This window comes from Gossypium hirsutum, unplaced genomic scaffold (assembly GCF_007990345.1).
Source record: "Gossypium hirsutum isolate 1008001.06 unplaced genomic scaffold, Gossypium_hirsutum_v2.1 scaffold_205, whole genome shotgun sequence".
Lineage (NCBI taxonomy): Eukaryota > Viridiplantae > Streptophyta > Magnoliopsida > Malvales > Malvaceae > Gossypium > Gossypium hirsutum.
This window is the reverse complement of record NW_024402876.1, coordinates 12,501-30,000: the sequence shown is the minus strand read 5'-3', so window position 1 is coordinate 30,000 and position 17,500 is coordinate 12,501. Positions and strand designations below refer to the sequence as shown.

Here is a 17,500-nt window from a genome sequence, read left to right as displayed (position 1 = left end):
ATCCTTTTGGATAAATAAGATTCATGCTCTACTTCTTACTACTGATTATCACGAACTTGAACAGACACTAGATACACTCAATATAAAATCATTAGCAACAGAAAAAGAATTCTCTTTATTGACATTGATAGAAGATGAACAGGGAAATATCGATTCCGAGGATCGAGTCAAAATTTTGAAATTTTTATTCAATATAGTTATAACTAATCCCAACAATCAAACAATTAGAAAAAAATCTATTGGAATAAAAGAAATAAGTAAAAAAGTTCCTCGATGGTCATACAAATTAATCGACGATTTAGAACAACAGGAGGGCGAAAACGAGGAAAATGTAACAGCAGAGCATGAAATTCGTTCAAGAAAATCCAAGCGCGTCGTGATTTTTACTAATAACCAGGCAAACGCCGATACTTATACTAATACCAAGGATGCTAATGATCCTGATCAAACAGACGAAGTGGCTTTGATACGCTATTCGCAACAATCGGATTTTCGGCGCGACATAATAAAGGTTCCATGCGTGCCCAAAGGCGTAAAACAATTACTTGGGAGCTGTTTCAAGCAAATGTACATTCCCCCCTTTTTTTGGACAGAGTAGACAAACCACTCTTTTTTTCTTTTGATATTTCTGGACCGCTGAAACGAATTTCTCGAAATTGGATATGTAAAAACAAAGAATCAAAAATTTCTGATTATACAGAAAAAAAGATCGAGAAAAAAGACGAGGCCAAAAGAAAAAATACAAAAGAGAAGAGAAAATGAGGATAGAAATAGCAGAAGCTTGGGATAGTCTTTTACTTGCTCAAGTAATAAGGGGCTCCGTGTTAATAACCCAATCAATTCTTAGAAAATATATTATATTACCTTCACTATAATAGTTAAAAACATTGCCCGTATGTTATTATTTCAATTTCCTGAGTGGTCTGAGGATTTAACGGATTGGAATCGAGAAATGCATGTTAAATGCACTTATAATGGTGTTCAATTATCCGAAACAGAATTTCCAAAAAACTGGTTAACAGACGGTATTCAGATAAAGATCCTATTTCCTTTTTGCCTGAAACCTTGGCACAGATTTAAACTACAACCCTCTCATAAAGATCCAATGAAAAAAAAGAAAGGTCAAAAGAATGATTTTTGCTTTTTAATAGTTTGGGGAATGGAAACTGAACTACCTTTCAGCTCTCCTCGAAAACGGCGTTCATTTTTTGAGCCTATTTTTAAAGAACTAAAAAAATAAAAAAAAATGGAAAACGAAATGTTTTATAGCTTTAACAATTTTAAAAGAAAAAACTAAATTGTTTCGAAAAGCTTCAAAAGAAACAAAAAAATGGATCACTCAAAGCATTCTATTTCTAAAGGACTAATAAAAGAACTTTCAAAAATAAATCCAATTCCATTTTTTGGGTTGAGAGAACCATATGAATTGGGGAAACTAAAAAGGATTCGATAATCAGTAATAAGATGATTCACAAATCATCCCTTCAAATTCAATCTATGGCGTGGACAAATTATTCATTAACAGAAAAAAAAATAAAAGATCTGACTAAGAGAACAAACACAATCAAAAATCAAATACAAAAAATTCTAATAATAAAAGAGAAGAAAAACGAATTTCTAACTCAAGAAATAATTAGTAGTTCTAACAAAATAAGTTATCAGGATAAAATAGTAGAATCAGCAAAAAAATTTTGGCAAATAGTAAAAAGAAGAAATATTTGATTAATCCGGAAATTCTATTTTTTTATAAATTTTTCATTGAAAAGATATACATGAATATTCTTCTATATATCATTAATATTCCAAGAACCAATACCCAACTTTTTCTTGAATCAACAAAAAAAATGATTGAGAACTTCATTCACAATAATGAAGCAAATCAAGAAAGAATTAATAAAACAACTAAAAATACAACTCATTTTATTTCAACTATAAAAACCTCACTTTCTTCACTTTCTAATATTAGTATTAGAAATAAAAATGAAAAAGCTTTTTGTGACTTATCCTCCCTCTCACAAGCATATGTATTTTACAAATTATCACAAACCCAAGTTATTAGTTTTTATAAATTCAAACCTATCCTTCAATATCATGGAACATCTCTTTTTCTTAAAAATGGAATAAAAGATTATTTTGAAGAACGGGAGTATCTCATTCCAGATTAAGACATCATTATGGGTTAAGACAGAAAATCGTTTGGCATTCTGGAATGAATGAATGGAAAAATGGTTAAGGAGTCGTTATCAATACGATTTAGTTCAGAATAGATGGCTAAAACTAGTACCAGACAATGGCGAAATAGAGTCAATCAACACTATCTGGCTCAAAATAAAGATTTAACAAAATGGGATTCAGATGAAAAAGAAAGATTAATTCATTACGAAAAAAAAATGATTTTCAAGCGAACTCATTACTGACTCAAGAATATAAACTGAATCAAGAACAAAAATATAAAAAATCTAATTTTAAAAAACACTATGGATATGATTTTTTATCATATAAATCTATTAATTATCAAGATAAGAGGGACCCGTATGCTTATGGATCACCATTCCAAGTAAATAAGAGGGAAGAGAGTTCTTATCATTACAACATGGATAAACAAAATTTTTTTGATACATTGAGGGATATCCCTATCCATAATTATCTAGGAGAAGGCGATATCCGAGATGCTATGGGGAATTTTTTGCACAGAAAGTTTTTTAATTGGAGAATTCTTATTTTTGTCTTAGAAATAAGGTCGATATTGAGTCCTGGGTCGATACCAGTACCAAGAGTAACAAAAATATTAAGACTGTGGTTAAGAATTATCAAATAATTGATAAAATGGACCTTTTTTATTTCACAATTTATCAAGATCAAGAAAGCAACCCATCCAATAAAAAAGGAAACCATTTTGATTGGATGGGATTGAATGAAGAAATACTAAGTCATCCTATACCGAATCTAGAACTTTGGTTCTTCCCAGAATTTGTGTTGCTATATAATGCATATAAGGTTAAACCATGGATCATACCAATAAAATTACTTCTTTTCAATTTTAATGGAAATAGGAACATTAATAAAAATATTATTGAAAATAAAAAAAGGGACTCCCTTATAGCACCAAACGAAAAACAAATTATTGGATTAGAGAATCGAAATCAAGAAGAAAAAGAACCCATAGGTGAAGGGGGTCTTGTATCAGATGCACAAAAACAAGGAAATTTTAAATCCGTTCTCTCAAACCAAGAAAAAGATGTTGAAGAAGATTATGATAAATCAGACAAAAGAAAACGTAGAAAGAAAAAGCAATACAAGAGCAACACGGAAGCAGAGCTTGATTTCTTCCTAAAAAGGTATTTGCGTTTTCAATTGAGATGGGATGATTCTTTAAATCAAAGAATAATCAATAATATCAAAGTATATGCCTCCTGCTTAGACTGATAAATCCAAACGAAATTGTTATATCCTCTATTCAACGGGGAGAAATGAATCTGGATATTTTGATGATTCAGAAGGATTTAACTCTTAGAGAACTAATGAAAAAAGGAATATTGATTATCGATCCAGTTCGTCTGTCGGTCAAAAATGATGGACAATTTATTCTATATCAAACTATAAGTATTTTGTTGGTTCATAAAAATAAACACCAAATTAATCAAAGATACCAAGAAAAAAACTATATTGATAAAAATCATTTTTATGAATTTATTGCAAGACATCAAAAATGACTGAAAATAAAGATAAAAATAATTATGATTTGTTTGTTCCTGAAAATATTTTATCCCCTAACCACTGGCGAGAATTGCGAATTCGAATTTCTTTCAATTCAAGGGATAAAAATGGTATGCATAGAAATGCAGTATTTTTAAATAATGTAAAAAACTGTGATCAAGTTTTGACTAAAAATAAACATCTTGGTAGTGATAAAAAGAAACTAATTAAATTAAAGTTCTTTCTTTGGCCCAATTATCGATTAGAAGATTTAGCTTGTATGAATCGATATTGGTTTAATACTAATAACGGCAGTCGTTTCAGTATGATAAGGATCCGTATGTATCCGCGTCTGAAAATTCGTTAATGGTCCATTTTAATGGTACATTTTCCCCTATATTATGTATGTATCGTGCCGGGTATATGAAAACAAATAGATGGTCACAAGGATTGTCTTACATTTTATTCTGATACACGATACTAATTTAATGACATACATATCAATTAGATCGACAAATGAATCAACAAAATCCTCTTATTTGAACTCTCAAATTTTCTCTTTTGTAGAAATCTCTCACTCTTTTGTATCCCTATACGAATCAAATCGAAACCCGGATTGATTAATTTGATTTGAAAAAAAAGGATAAAGTTCATAACGAACTTAAAATCATCGTGTATATCAAAATGACTGGTATTATTATTATTGATCAGTAAAATTCACATTCAAAAAAAGGGGGAAATTTTTTGGTTTTATGGTAAAAAATTCATTCATCTCAGTTATTTTTCAAGAAAAAAAAAGAAGAAAACAGAGGGTCTGTTGAATTTCAAATAGTTAGTTTCACCAATAAGATACGAAGACTTACTTCACATTTGGAATTGCACAAAAAAGACTATTTATCTCAGAGAGGTCTACGTAAAATTCTAGGAAAACGTCAACGACTGCTATCTTATTTATCAAAGACAAATAAAATACGTTATAAAGAATTAATTGGTGAGTTGGATATTCGGGAATCAAAAAATCGTTAATTTGCAAATTTTGAATTAGTCGATTTATTAGATTTTCATTTTGATGTACTTGTTTTCGTTTTCAACAATTCATGTAAGAATGAATCGAGGAAAAACTTATGAATCTATCAGCTACAGAAAAAGACCTTATGATAGTCAATATGGGGCCTCACCACCCATCAATGCATGGTGTTCTTCGTCTCATCGTTACTCTAGATGGTGAAGATGTTGTTGACTGTGAACCAATATTAGGTTATTTACACAGAGGAATGGAAAAAATTGCAGAAAATCGAACAATTATACAATATTTGCCGTATGTAACGTGTTGGGATTATTTAGCCACTATGTTCACGGAAGCAATAACCGTAAATGGACCAGAACAGTTGGGGAATATTCAAGTCCCTAAAAGGGCCAGCTATATCAGAGTAATTATGTTGGAGTTGAGTGGTATAGCTTCTCATCTATTATGGCTTGGACCTTTTATGGCAGATATTGGTGCACAGACCCCCTTTTTCTATATTTTCAGAGAAAGAGAATTAGTATATGATCTATTCGAAGCTGCCACCGGTATGAGAATGATGCATAATTATTTTCGTATCGGAGGAGTGGCGGCCGATCTACCTTACGGCTGGATAGATAAATGTTTGGATTTCTGTGAATATCAAAAACTTATTACGCGAAATTTGATTTTTTTAGAACGAGTTGAAGGGATAGGCGTTATTGGTGGAGAAGAAGCAATAAATTGGGGTTTATCCGGCCCAATGCTACGAGCATCTGGAATCAAATGGGATCTTCGGAAAGTTGATCATTATGAGTGTTACGACGAATTTGATTGGGAAATCCAGTAGCAAAAAGAAGGAGATTCATTAGCTCGTTATTTAGTTCGAATCAGTGAAATGACGGAATCTATAAAAATAATTCAACAGGCCCTGGAAGGAATTCCGGGTGGTCCCTATGAGAATTTAGAAATCCGATGCTTTGATCGAGAAAGGGATCCAGAATAGAATGATTTTGAATATCGATTCATTAGTAAAAAACCTTCTCCCACATTTGAATTACCGAGACAAGAACTTTATGCCAGAATGGAAGCCCCAAAGGGAGAATTAGGAATTTTTCTGATAGGGGATCAAAGCGGTTTTCCTTGGAGATGGAAAATTCGCCCGCCGGGTTTTATCAATTTGCAAATTCTTCCTATATTGCATTATTGCTGAACCCAATGCCTATATTGCATTTGCGGGTAAAAGAGTAATTGAGCAAACATTGTATAAAACAATACCGGAAGGTTCACAGGCGGCTGAATATTTATTCCATAAGGGTTTATTTGATCCAATCGTACCACGTAATCCTTTAAAAGGTGTTCTGAGTGAGTTAGTTCAGCTCCACGGTTTTTTCCCTTTGAATCAAAATTCAATCAAGTAGAGTCTTAAGTGAAATTTTTTTATTTGTAGTGAAAAGGTAGTTAGTTAGTTTATCAGAATCAAAGTCAAAGCCCATTACGCGGGCTTTGACTTTGTGACAAAAAAAGGAATTGTCGAAAAACAAATTATGTGGATAATTATTATTATCATTATCCGATATTACTAATGAGTAAACCTCTAGCAACAAGATAAAAAGTGAATTTTTCCTTCTGTGAAATGAAAATTGGAGAGACAAATAAAACGAATTTTATCTTCCTCTATTGCGTATGTATATAAATTTAAATAGAGAAAAAATAGAATAGAAATATAGAGTTTTGCATCTTTCTATATCTCCCGAAAATTCTATTTTTACTAATAATCCCTGTTCTTGGATCGGATTCTAACGAATCGAATCTTTCGACAATTTGTAATAAACTCTTTCTTTAGTAAATTCAAAAATTCAAATTAGAAGACAAGAACAATAGAATAATAAGAAAAGTAAGAATAAAGTAAGATAATAAAGAAAGTGGATTATCTTATCATATACACCTATTTTATTTGATTTAAAAAGATGGGCAAGTCCTTTTATTTAATTCTACATTCCTTGCACTTATTAGATATCTATTAGATATATAGACTCGCTTAGATATACTTAGTATTTAGATATAATTAGTATAATATACGAATTATAATATAATCGTTATAAGATATATTTCTAACTAAACAATATAACAATAACAGGTACAAATATTAAATTGAGGTACCTATTTTATGACAACTTTCAGCAGTTTTCCCTCTATTTTTGTGCCTTTAGTAGGCCTAGTATTTCCGGCAATTGCAATGGCTTCTTTATCTTTGTATGTTCAAAAAACTAAGATTTTTTAGATTCGATGGGGCCAAGACCAAATCTTATCTATTTTTTTTCAAGACTTAGATGTCATGGATACCTATTTAGTAAATATTGTAGAACATCCGACTTACCCGAACCGAACATAAATGAAAAAGCCCCTCTTATGCATACGTAAACATGGTATAGGGTTAAATGAATTATAGCAAGTGGATCGATACCGAACGGATGTATGAAATTAAAGTCTATATATCTAGTAGATCCGTATAGGCGATCATATAAAGGGGATGATTTTAGATCGAAGCAATTTGATGAATTCCTTCTAAAAGTTCATATCAAAATAGTCTAGTTGATGAGAGTTACTTCGGAAACAAAAAAAGTAAAGTCGAATTTTTTTGGTTATTCTCTCAATTCGAATAAAATGCAACTGGATCTAGTATGTATGAGTTGGCGATCAGAATCCATATGGATAGAATTTATAGTGGGATCTCGAAAAACAAGCAATTTCTGCTGGGCTTTATCCTTTTTTTTGGTTCATTAGGGTTTTTATTAGTTGGAACTTCTAGTTATCTTGGTAGGAATTTGATATCTTTATTTCCGTCTCAGAAATAGTTTTTTTTCCACAAGGAATCGTGATGTCTTTCTATGGGATCGCAGGCCTCTTTATTAGTTCCTATTTGTGGTGCACAATTTTTTGGAATGTAGGCAGTGGTTATGATCGATTCGATAGAAAGGAGGGAATAGTATGTATTTTTCGTTGGGGTTTTCCTGGAAAAAATCGTCGCATCTTTCTACGATTCCTTATGAAAGATATTCAGTCCATCAAATAGAAGTTAAAGAGGGTATTTATGCTCGTCGTATCCTTTATATGGAAATCAGAGGCCAGGGGGCCGTTCCCTTGACTCGTACTGATGAGAATTTGACTCCGCGCGAAATTGAACAAAAAGCTGCTGAATTGGCCTATTTTTTGCGTGTACCGTTGAAGTCTTTTGAAATGAATTGCAGAATAAAAGCTTTCTCGCCGGGAGGAAAAAGCTCAATCCAAGAATCCTCTTTTTTCTATAGCAGAACTAAACTGAAGTTTCTTCAGAATGCCCATTCAAACCAAAGCGGACGTATACGGAAGAGTCATAACATAAAAAAACGGTTTTTTTGTCCACAAAAATCGTTTTTTATGCGTCTGTAAATGTAAAACCGCTCAACTTAATTCAGTAACAAAATAAGCAAGAAATCGAAATATTGGATTCATCTCATATATCAAAGTATTTCGAAATAAAGACTTTCGCTTTTTATTTGCAATATTTGGAGTTGATACGTGAGATACAGATAGATCATATCTTGTAAATTTTCTCTACTTTTCTTTTCTCAATCAGCCCCTCCCCTTTTATCCTTTCTTTTGTGCTCCTTAAGAACTAAAGAACTAAACAAGTGGATTTCTTTCTTATAACATAATGATAAACGTAATGATACCTTTTCTGTCTTTTTTTGTCACTCATTTTTATCAGAATAATATTTTTCCTAATTTTTTTTCAATTATTGCTGGACTCTAGACTATATATAGTTTAGATAACCCGCAAAATTTTCGTCATATTTGATTGCGATCTTGATATAGACAGGGCGCTCCTTCGTCTCAAAATCTGAATAGAACAATCTTTCTTATTTGAAGCGGTTCTTTCAGGCAATTATCAAAAGAGGGCAATTGCTTTGAATTTGATCAATTGAGATATCTGGACAACAATATAACAATAATATATATATTTCATTCGAATTCAAAGTGGATTCTTATTTTCTATATTCTGTATTCTTTTTAGATTCAATTAGATTCAAGGGCTAAGCACTGAATCAAAAAAAAACAGAGAATAGATTCATGGGCCCTACTTTATAATATAATGAAAGGCATGCTTGATAGAAAGATTAGATCACATAAAGTCAACGAATGAGGTGGGTTCATTAACAACTCACAGATGAAAAATGGCAAAAAGAAAGCATTCACTCCCTTCTATATCTTGCATCTATAGTATTTTGCCCTGGTGGATCTCTCTCTCATTTAATAAAGTCTGAAATCTTGGATTACTAATTGGTGGGATACTAGGCAATCCGAAACTTTTTGAATGATATTCAAGAAAAGAGTATTCTAGAACAATTCATAGAAGTAGAGGAACTCTTCCTGTTGGACGAAATGATAAAAGATACCGGAAACACATCTACAAAGCTTCGTATAGGAATCCAAAAGAAACGATCCAATTAATCAAGCTGCACAATGAGGATCATATCCATACGATTTGCACTTCTCGACCAATCTAATCTGTTTCGTTATTCTAAGTGGTTATTCTATTTGGAATGAAGAACTTCTATTCTAACTCTTGGTTCAAGAATCCTATATAATTAAGCGACACAATAAAGCTTTTCTATTCTTATTAACAGATTATGTATAGGATTCATTCGCCCACGGTTGGGAACTAATGATTGGCTCTATATACAAAGATTTGGATTGCTCATAATGATCAAATTATATCTGGTCTTGTTTCTACTTTCCAGTCATTCTAGATACAATTTTAAATATTGGATCTTTCGTTTTTTGAATCGTGTATCTCGTCACTTGTAGTTATTTATCATTCAATGAATGACTGAAAAATGATTCACGGATTCAATTATAATCTTTCTTACTTTCGAGATAAGCAAAGCATGCAAAGTCGTACTTACTTTACTCTTTCTACCATCAGGAGAATACAATTTCCTCTGTTTCAGTCATTTTTTTCAGTTTTCAGTAAAAGTAAATAGCAGAATCATGGCTAGGAACTATACTAGTGACCTACCTAATTTTATTGTAGAAATTTCGAGATCAATGATTGGACCATGCAAACTAGAATACTTTTCTTGGATAAAGGAGGAGATTACTCGATCCATTTCGTATCGCTCATGATCTATATAATAACGGGGCTTCCATTCAAATGCATATCCCATTTTTGCGCAGCAGGGGTATGAAAATCCACGAGAAGCAACTGGGCGTATTGTATGTGCCAATTGCCATTTAGCGAATAAACCCGTGGATATGAGGTTCCACAACGGTACTTCCTGAACTGTATTTGAAGCGGTTGTTAGAATTCCTTATGATCATTATGTTATAAGAAAGAAATCCACTTGTTTAGTTCTTTAGTTCTTAAGGAGCACAAAAGAAAGGATAAAAGGGGAGGGGCCGATTGAGAAAAGAAAAGTAGAGAAAATTTACAAGATATGATCTATCTGTATCTCACGTATCAACTCCAAATATTGCAAATAAAAAGCGAAAGTCTTTATTTCGAAATACTTGATATATGAGATGGATCCAGTATTTCGATTTCTTGCTTATTTTGTTACTGAATTAAGTTGAGCGGTTTTACATTTACAGACGCATAAAAAATGATTTTTGTGGACAAAAAAAACTGTTTTTTTATGTTATGACTCTTCCGTATACGTCTACTTTGGTTTGAATGGGCATTCTGAAGAAACTTAGTTTAGTTCTGCTATAGAAAAAAGAGGATTCTTGGATTGAGCTTTTTCCTCCCGGCGAGAAAGCTTTTATTCTGCAATTCATTTCAAAAGACTTCAATCGGTACACGCAAAAAATAGGCCAATTCAGCAGGTTTTTGTTCAATTTCGCGCGAAGTCAAATTCTCATTAGTACGAGTCAAGGGAACGGCCCCCTGGCCTCTGATTTCCCTATAAAGGATACGACGAGCATAAATACCCTCTTTAACTTCTATTCTGATGGACTGAATATCTTTCATAAGGAATCGTAGAAAGATGCGACGATTTTTTCCAGGAAAACCCCAACGAAAAATACATATATTCCCTCCTTTCTATCGAATCGATCATAACCACTGCCTACATTCCAAAAAATTGTGCACCACAAATAGAAACTAATAAAGAGGCCTGCGATCCCATAGAAAGACATCACGATTCCTTGTGGAAAAAAACTATTTGCTGAGACGGAAATAAAGATATCAAATTCCTACCAAGATAACTAGAAGTTCCAACTAATAAAAACCCTAATGAACCAAAAAAAAGGATAAAGGCCCAGCAGAAATTGCTTGTTTATCGAGATCCCACTATAAATTCTATCCATATGGATTCTGATCGCCAACTCATACATACTAGATCCAGTTGCATTTTATTCGAATTGAGAGAATAACCAAAAAAATTCGACTTTACTTTTTTTGTTTCCGAAGTAACTCTCATCAACTAGGACTATTTTGATATGAACTTTTAGAAGGAATTCATCAAATTGCTTCGATCTAAAATCATCCCCTTTATATGATCGCCTATACGGATCTACTAGATATATAGACTTTAATTTCATACATCCGTTCGGTACCGATCCACTGCTATAATTCATTTAACCCTATACCATGTTTACGTATGCATAAGAGGGGCTTTTTCATTTATGTTCGGTTCGGGTAAGCCGGATGTTCTACAATATTTACTAAATAGGTATCCATGACATCTAAGTCTTGAAAAAAAATAGATAAGATTTGGTCTTGGCCCCATCGAATCTAAAAAATCTTAGTTTTTTGAACATACAAAGATAAAGAAGCCATTGCAATTGCCGGAAATACTAGGCCTACTAAAGGCACAAAAATAGAGGGAAAACTGCTGAAAGTTGTCATAAAATGGGTACCTCAATTTAATATTTGTACCTGTTATTGTTATATTGTTTAGTTAGAAATATATCTTATAACGATTATATTATAATTCGTATATTATACTAATTATATCTAAATACTAAGTATATCTAAGCGAGTCTATATATCTAATAGATATCTAATAAGTGCAAGGAATGTAGAATTAAATAAAAGGACTTGCCTATCTTTTTAAATCAAATAAAATAGTGTATATGATAAGATAATCCACTTTCTTTATTATCTTACTTTATACTTACTTTTCTTATTATTCTATTGTTATTGTCTTCTAATTTGAATTTTGAATTTACTAAAGAAAGAGTTTATTACAAATTGTCGAAAGATTCGATTCGTTAGAATCCGATCCAAGAACAGGGATTATTAGTAAAAATAGAATTTTCGGGAGATATAGAAAGATGCAAAACTCTATATTTCTATTCTATTTTTTCTCTATTTAAATTATATATACATACGCAATAGAGGAAGATAAAATTCGTTTTATTTGTCTCTCCAACTTTCATTTCACAGAAGGAAAAATTCGCTTTTTATCTTGTTGCTAGAGGTTTACTCATTAGTAATATCGGATAATGATAATAATAATTATCCACATAATTTGTTTTTCGACAATTCCTTTTTTTGTCACAAAGTCAAAGCCCGCGTAATGGGCTTTGACTTTGATTCTGATAAACTAACTAACTACCTTTTCACTACAAATAAAAAAATTTCACTTAAGACTCTACTTGATTGAATTTTGATTCAAAGGAAAAAACCGTGGAGCTGAACTAACTCACTCAGAACACCTTTTAAAGGATTACGTGGTACGATTGGATCAAATAAACCCTTATGGAATAAATATTCAGCCGCCTGTGAACCTTCCGGTATTGTTTTATTCAATGTTTGCTCAATTACTCTTTTACCTGCAAATGCAATATAGGCATTGGGTTCAGCAATAATGATATCCCCCAACATACCAAAACTCGCGGTCACTCCACCAGTAGTAGGAGATGTAAGAATTGATACATAAAATAACTTTTTATTTGATTGATAATCATATAAAGACGAAGATATTTTAGCCATTTGCATCAAGCTCAAACTTCCTTCTTTCATACGTGCTCCTCCGGAAGCACACACTAGAATAAGAGGTAAAAAATTATTGGTAGCATATTCGATCAAACGGGTGATTTTCTCGCCTACTACGGATCCCATACTCCCCCCCATAAACTGAAAATCCATAACCCCAATTGCTATAGGAATACCGTTTAGTTGACCCGTGTCTGTTTGAATAGCCTCAGTTAATCCTGTCTTTCTTTGATAAAAGTCAATACGATCTTTATAAAGCTCTTCTTCAGACTGAAATTCAATGGGATCCAGAGAGATCATGTCTTCATCCATAGGACCCCAAGTGCCTGGATCAATCGAAAGTTCGATTCTATCTGAACTCCTCATTTTCAAATGATATCCACATTGTTCACAAATATTCATTTTTGAATTAAGCGATTTCTTATAATTTACTCCATAACAATTTTCGCATTCGCATTGAACCCACAAATCCTTCTATGGATCGAGATCATTAGAACTTTCTTTTAGAGTTAAATCATTACCATTTTCACGAGTTATTATATCGAAATTCTTGCCTTCACTACTATTTCCACCTTCGCCGCAAATGTAATTATAAATATAATTATCATTGGAATTGTCACTACCACTTAAAATGGAACTATCAATACAGATTTGAGAACGAAGATAAGAGTCAATACAACTATTAATGTGATTATTCCAACCATAGTTAGTATCATTATCATCCAAGTTAAAATGATAGTGGGACTCATCATTTTTCGATCCATTATTCATATAACTAGAATTATGATAACTATAAAAAAAACTTTCTAGTTCACTCAAAAAAGAATGATCATTGTTAAGCTCAAAAATTTGATTTTCACTATCAAAATATATGGAATAACGGTCCTGATTACTATCCCTAATTAAAAAGGTGTCATCAGAAATGAAATTCGAATGTCTTTGACGTCAACTAAATGATCAACCTTACTGTAATAACTAGAGCTGTCACTACTATCATGAATGTTTTTATCCGTATCATTTCTAGTCGGGTCTTCGTTTACAGTAGTATTTTCAACTGGACCAAGGTGGCTATCCATTGATTTACTTAGCCCACATCTGTATTCTAATTCTCCTTAGACAAGATCAAATTGAACCATGATTTTTCCATAGAGCTTTCTTGCCTCTATTTCCATGAAAGTACAGTAGATGAATAGTCATTCGATGAAAAATCAATTGAATATTTTATTTCCTATCAGAATACGCATACTAGATACAATCACTAGGGTTATTAACGAATAATGAGTGAATATTGAAAGAAACGATTCCTTTTGTGAGAACCTGGAGTAGCAGTTCATTATATATGATAGAGCTCTTTTTTCTTTTGAATAGAAATATCAATTTCAATTCGAAATAGTGATTTCCCCATGTTGTGTAAAATCCGCACTGAAAAAAGGAAAAAGAAATTTTTCTCCTATCAAGAACCTTCTTCGTAAAATCTCGTCTACTAATACAATACAATAAGTTTCTATTCCAACACGGAGCCAAAAGGACAACATACAGGATGGGTAGAAGAAGTTGTGATGCTTGGCTCGATCCATGACCCGAAACCGTGGTATATAGGATAGAAAAGAATACACCAATCCTAAAGATCCATACATAGGATTAATATGGACCCAGGAGAAAATTTGAGTTGTGTTTGTCTTTATTTTGTATTTAAAATCTTGTATATCTAGATAAAATATATCTATCAAAATAAGACAATAGAATCGGCTCATCTTTTAGTAAAGATTGGCGAGTTTAATTGCAATTCAACAAACCGACAGTAATTACTGGATTACAAGTATCCATTGCTTGAATTCAATTTGATTGTCAGCTGGTTTATCTAATTTATCCACTGCGTCGAACCCGATAGATTCAAAAAGATTAGTTTATTTGTGTTATTTATAATATTCGTGATATTATTAGTATTTTCGTAATATTATTATTAATGATATTCTTTATTTATTTTTTTAATTAGAATCGAAAAGTTTAATTAGAATAGAAAAGTATAATAAAAGTTTAAAAAAATAAAAAATATTACATTCAGACAATCATACAATATGGGGTAGTTTGAATTCTTATTGAGGCTTTTTCTTCCTAAATTATTTATTTATTTCATATAGCATATAGAAGGAAATTGATTTCATATAGAAAGTATAGATAGATTACTATGTATCGACTGAACCAATGACTATTCATGATTCCATAATTGAATCAATGCTCCAAACTAGAGGAATGTTATGGTAAAACTTCATTTGAAACGATGTGGTAGAAAGCAACATGCGACTTGAAGGACATGATCAGCTGTGGATGTCAAAACCCACCACTTTCCGTTATGTAGAAATGAAGGTGCTTTTTGCTCGACATCCTTTGTTCTATTATAATCCGTCTTTTTGTTGGGTTGTAATGTAAATAGTACAGGATGGAGCTCAAGAGAAACATCCATTTTTCAGGGGCAAGGATCTAGGGTTAGTTAATGGAAATCAATAAGTTGGAACAACTTCGTAAGTCTATTTGTGATATAGAAATCGAAAGGATCCGATTCAAACTATTTTCAAATCAAAAAGAAAAGTTGTTGGAATTGGTAAAACTCTTTCGATCAAAAGTGTATCATGCGGGAATTAATCGTTCATATGATTCTTTGATAGAAAAAAAAAGAGAGAAAAAAGGGCATGTTGCTGCCATTTTGGAAATGATTAATATCGCCGAAGTAATGTCTAAACCCAATGATTCAAGGCAAAGATAAAAGATCCTAGAACAAGGAAATACCCTTTTCCATTTTCTCAACAACTAGATTAAAATGAAGAATCGAAATAGATTCTAAGCGAGACAAACAAAAAAGGGGTTAGAGACCACTCAATAAAGAATGCCTAAGGTTTTTTTTGAGCATTTTGCGAGTTATTTGACTTGAGTTATGAGAGTACGAATGCTTTTTTCTTCTTTTTTTTTTCGAAAAAAAAGACGGGTTAAATGTCTAATTGATTTGCTGGTTTATGGATCTTTTTGACATCTAATTCCATACATTATAATTCCATACATAGACATAACTTTAATTAATCATTTTTTTCTCGAGCCGTACGAGGAGAAAACTTCTTATACGTTTCTAGGGGGGGGTATTATTTAACTACATCTATCCCAATGAGCCGTTTATCGAATCGTTGCAATTGATGTTCGATCCCGAAGAGAGGGAAGAGATCTTCGAAAAGTGGGTTTTTATGATCCGATAAATAATCAAACCTATTTAAATGTTCCCGCCATTCTCTATTTCCTTGAAAAAGGAGCTCAACCCACAGCAACTGTTCATGATATTTTAAAGAAGGCAGGGGTTTTTACAGAACTTAGTCTTAATCAAACAAAATTCAATTAATGAAATCCAAAAAAGAGGGTGTGGATGATTCATATCTAGCTTTGTATAAATTTTTCTTTATTATTTCCTCCCCCCTCTTTTGGTCTATTCAGACTTTATTTAAAAAATTATTATTCGTATTTCTTATTTTTGCTACTATAGAATATTGCTACTATAAAATCTAGAATACCGTGTTCTATAACAACAAAACCCGATTTTATTGAGCCAATTTTATTGATAGAAAATAGAGAGAAAAAAGATCAAGTGAATAAATGAAGTAATTGCATTTAAACATTTACAAAACAACATAAAATAAGATAAATAACATATAACATATAAAAAGAGAAAATATTAATAATAATTAATAAAAAAATGAATTCTTTTTTTTCATTGTATTTTTTGTAGTCTTTTTTATATTCTTTATTCTTTTTCAACTCTCAACATTTATATTCAAAATTTACAATCATATTGACAACAGCGTATCGAACAAATATAATTCGATCATAGATAAATAGATCCATTTATCCTCGTTTGGCACTTCACTTCATTCAAATCATGGGTTCTTTCTTTGAATTTGTTGTGATACAATAAGTTTTTTTATTGTAATTGTATTGAAACAAAAAAAATGGATAACAATGGAATGAATAAGACAGGAGGCGGTCCGCAAATTTTCACTTATTCTATTTCTATGGTTTTATCTGAGAATTTCGTGTCTTTTTTTTATTCCAATTTTTGCTAATTTCGTGTTTTGATTGCCTAGTGCAATTCCATTTTTTTATTCCGATTGTATCTACATATTCTAATTTTTTTCTTTTTTCAGGTTGCTAACTCAACGGTAGAGTACTCGGCTTTTAAGTGCGACTAGCATCTTTTACACATTTGTATGAAGAAAGGGATTCGTTCAGACCATCGGTAGAGTTTGTAAGACCACGACTGATCCTGAAAGGAGTGGATGGAAAAAGAGCATGTCGTAGCAATGGAGAATTCTAAGAACCTTTTTTTCCGGATCATTCCAAAAAAACCGTTTTTGAATTTTTGGTGCAGAACAAAAAAAATGAATTGAATTCAAAGTTGGGTCGAGTGAATAAATGGATAGAGCTCTACGGCCCCAATTATAGGGAAACAAAAAGTAACGAGCTTATGTTCTCAATTTGAATGATTACCTGATCTAATTAAACGTTAAAAATAAATTAGTGCCTAATGTGGTAAAGGTTTTTCTCATGAGTAAATTATCGATTTTTTTATGAGTCCTTATTATTAGGCATTCCCTTTATGGGTTAGCCATGAATGTGTAGAAGAAGCAGTATATTGATAAAGAAAAGATATTTTTTTCCAAAATCAAAAGAGCGATTGGGTTGAAAAAATAAAGGATTTCTAACCGTCTTCTTATCCTATAACGAACATAAATCAATTAGATGGCAAAAGATAGGATAGAGAATCCGTTGATGAATCC

General features: G+C 31.9%; 1 protein-coding gene and 2 pseudogenes across 1 annotated transcript; 2 read left to right on the top strand and 1 right to left on the bottom strand.

Annotated features, from left to right (window-relative positions):
* Positions 1-1,777: 1,777 nt before the first annotated feature.
* On the top strand, positions 1,778-5,324 carry LOC121226483 (protein TIC 214-like; annotated as a pseudogene).
* On the top strand, positions 4,821-7,910 carry LOC121226484 (NAD(P)H-quinone oxidoreductase subunit H, chloroplastic-like; annotated as a pseudogene).
* A 2,574-nt stretch (positions 7,911-10,484) lies between these two features.
* On the bottom strand, positions 10,485-13,974 carry LOC121226486 (acetyl-coenzyme A carboxylase carboxyl transferase subunit beta, chloroplastic-like). Its single transcript, XM_041110376.1, has one exon. The coding sequence runs from the start codon at positions 13,083-13,085 to the stop codon at positions 12,360-12,362; it is 726 nt and encodes a 241-aa protein (XP_040966310.1). The 5' UTR covers positions 13,086-13,974; the 3' UTR covers positions 10,485-12,359.
* Positions 13,975-17,500: the final 3,526 nt, after the last annotated feature.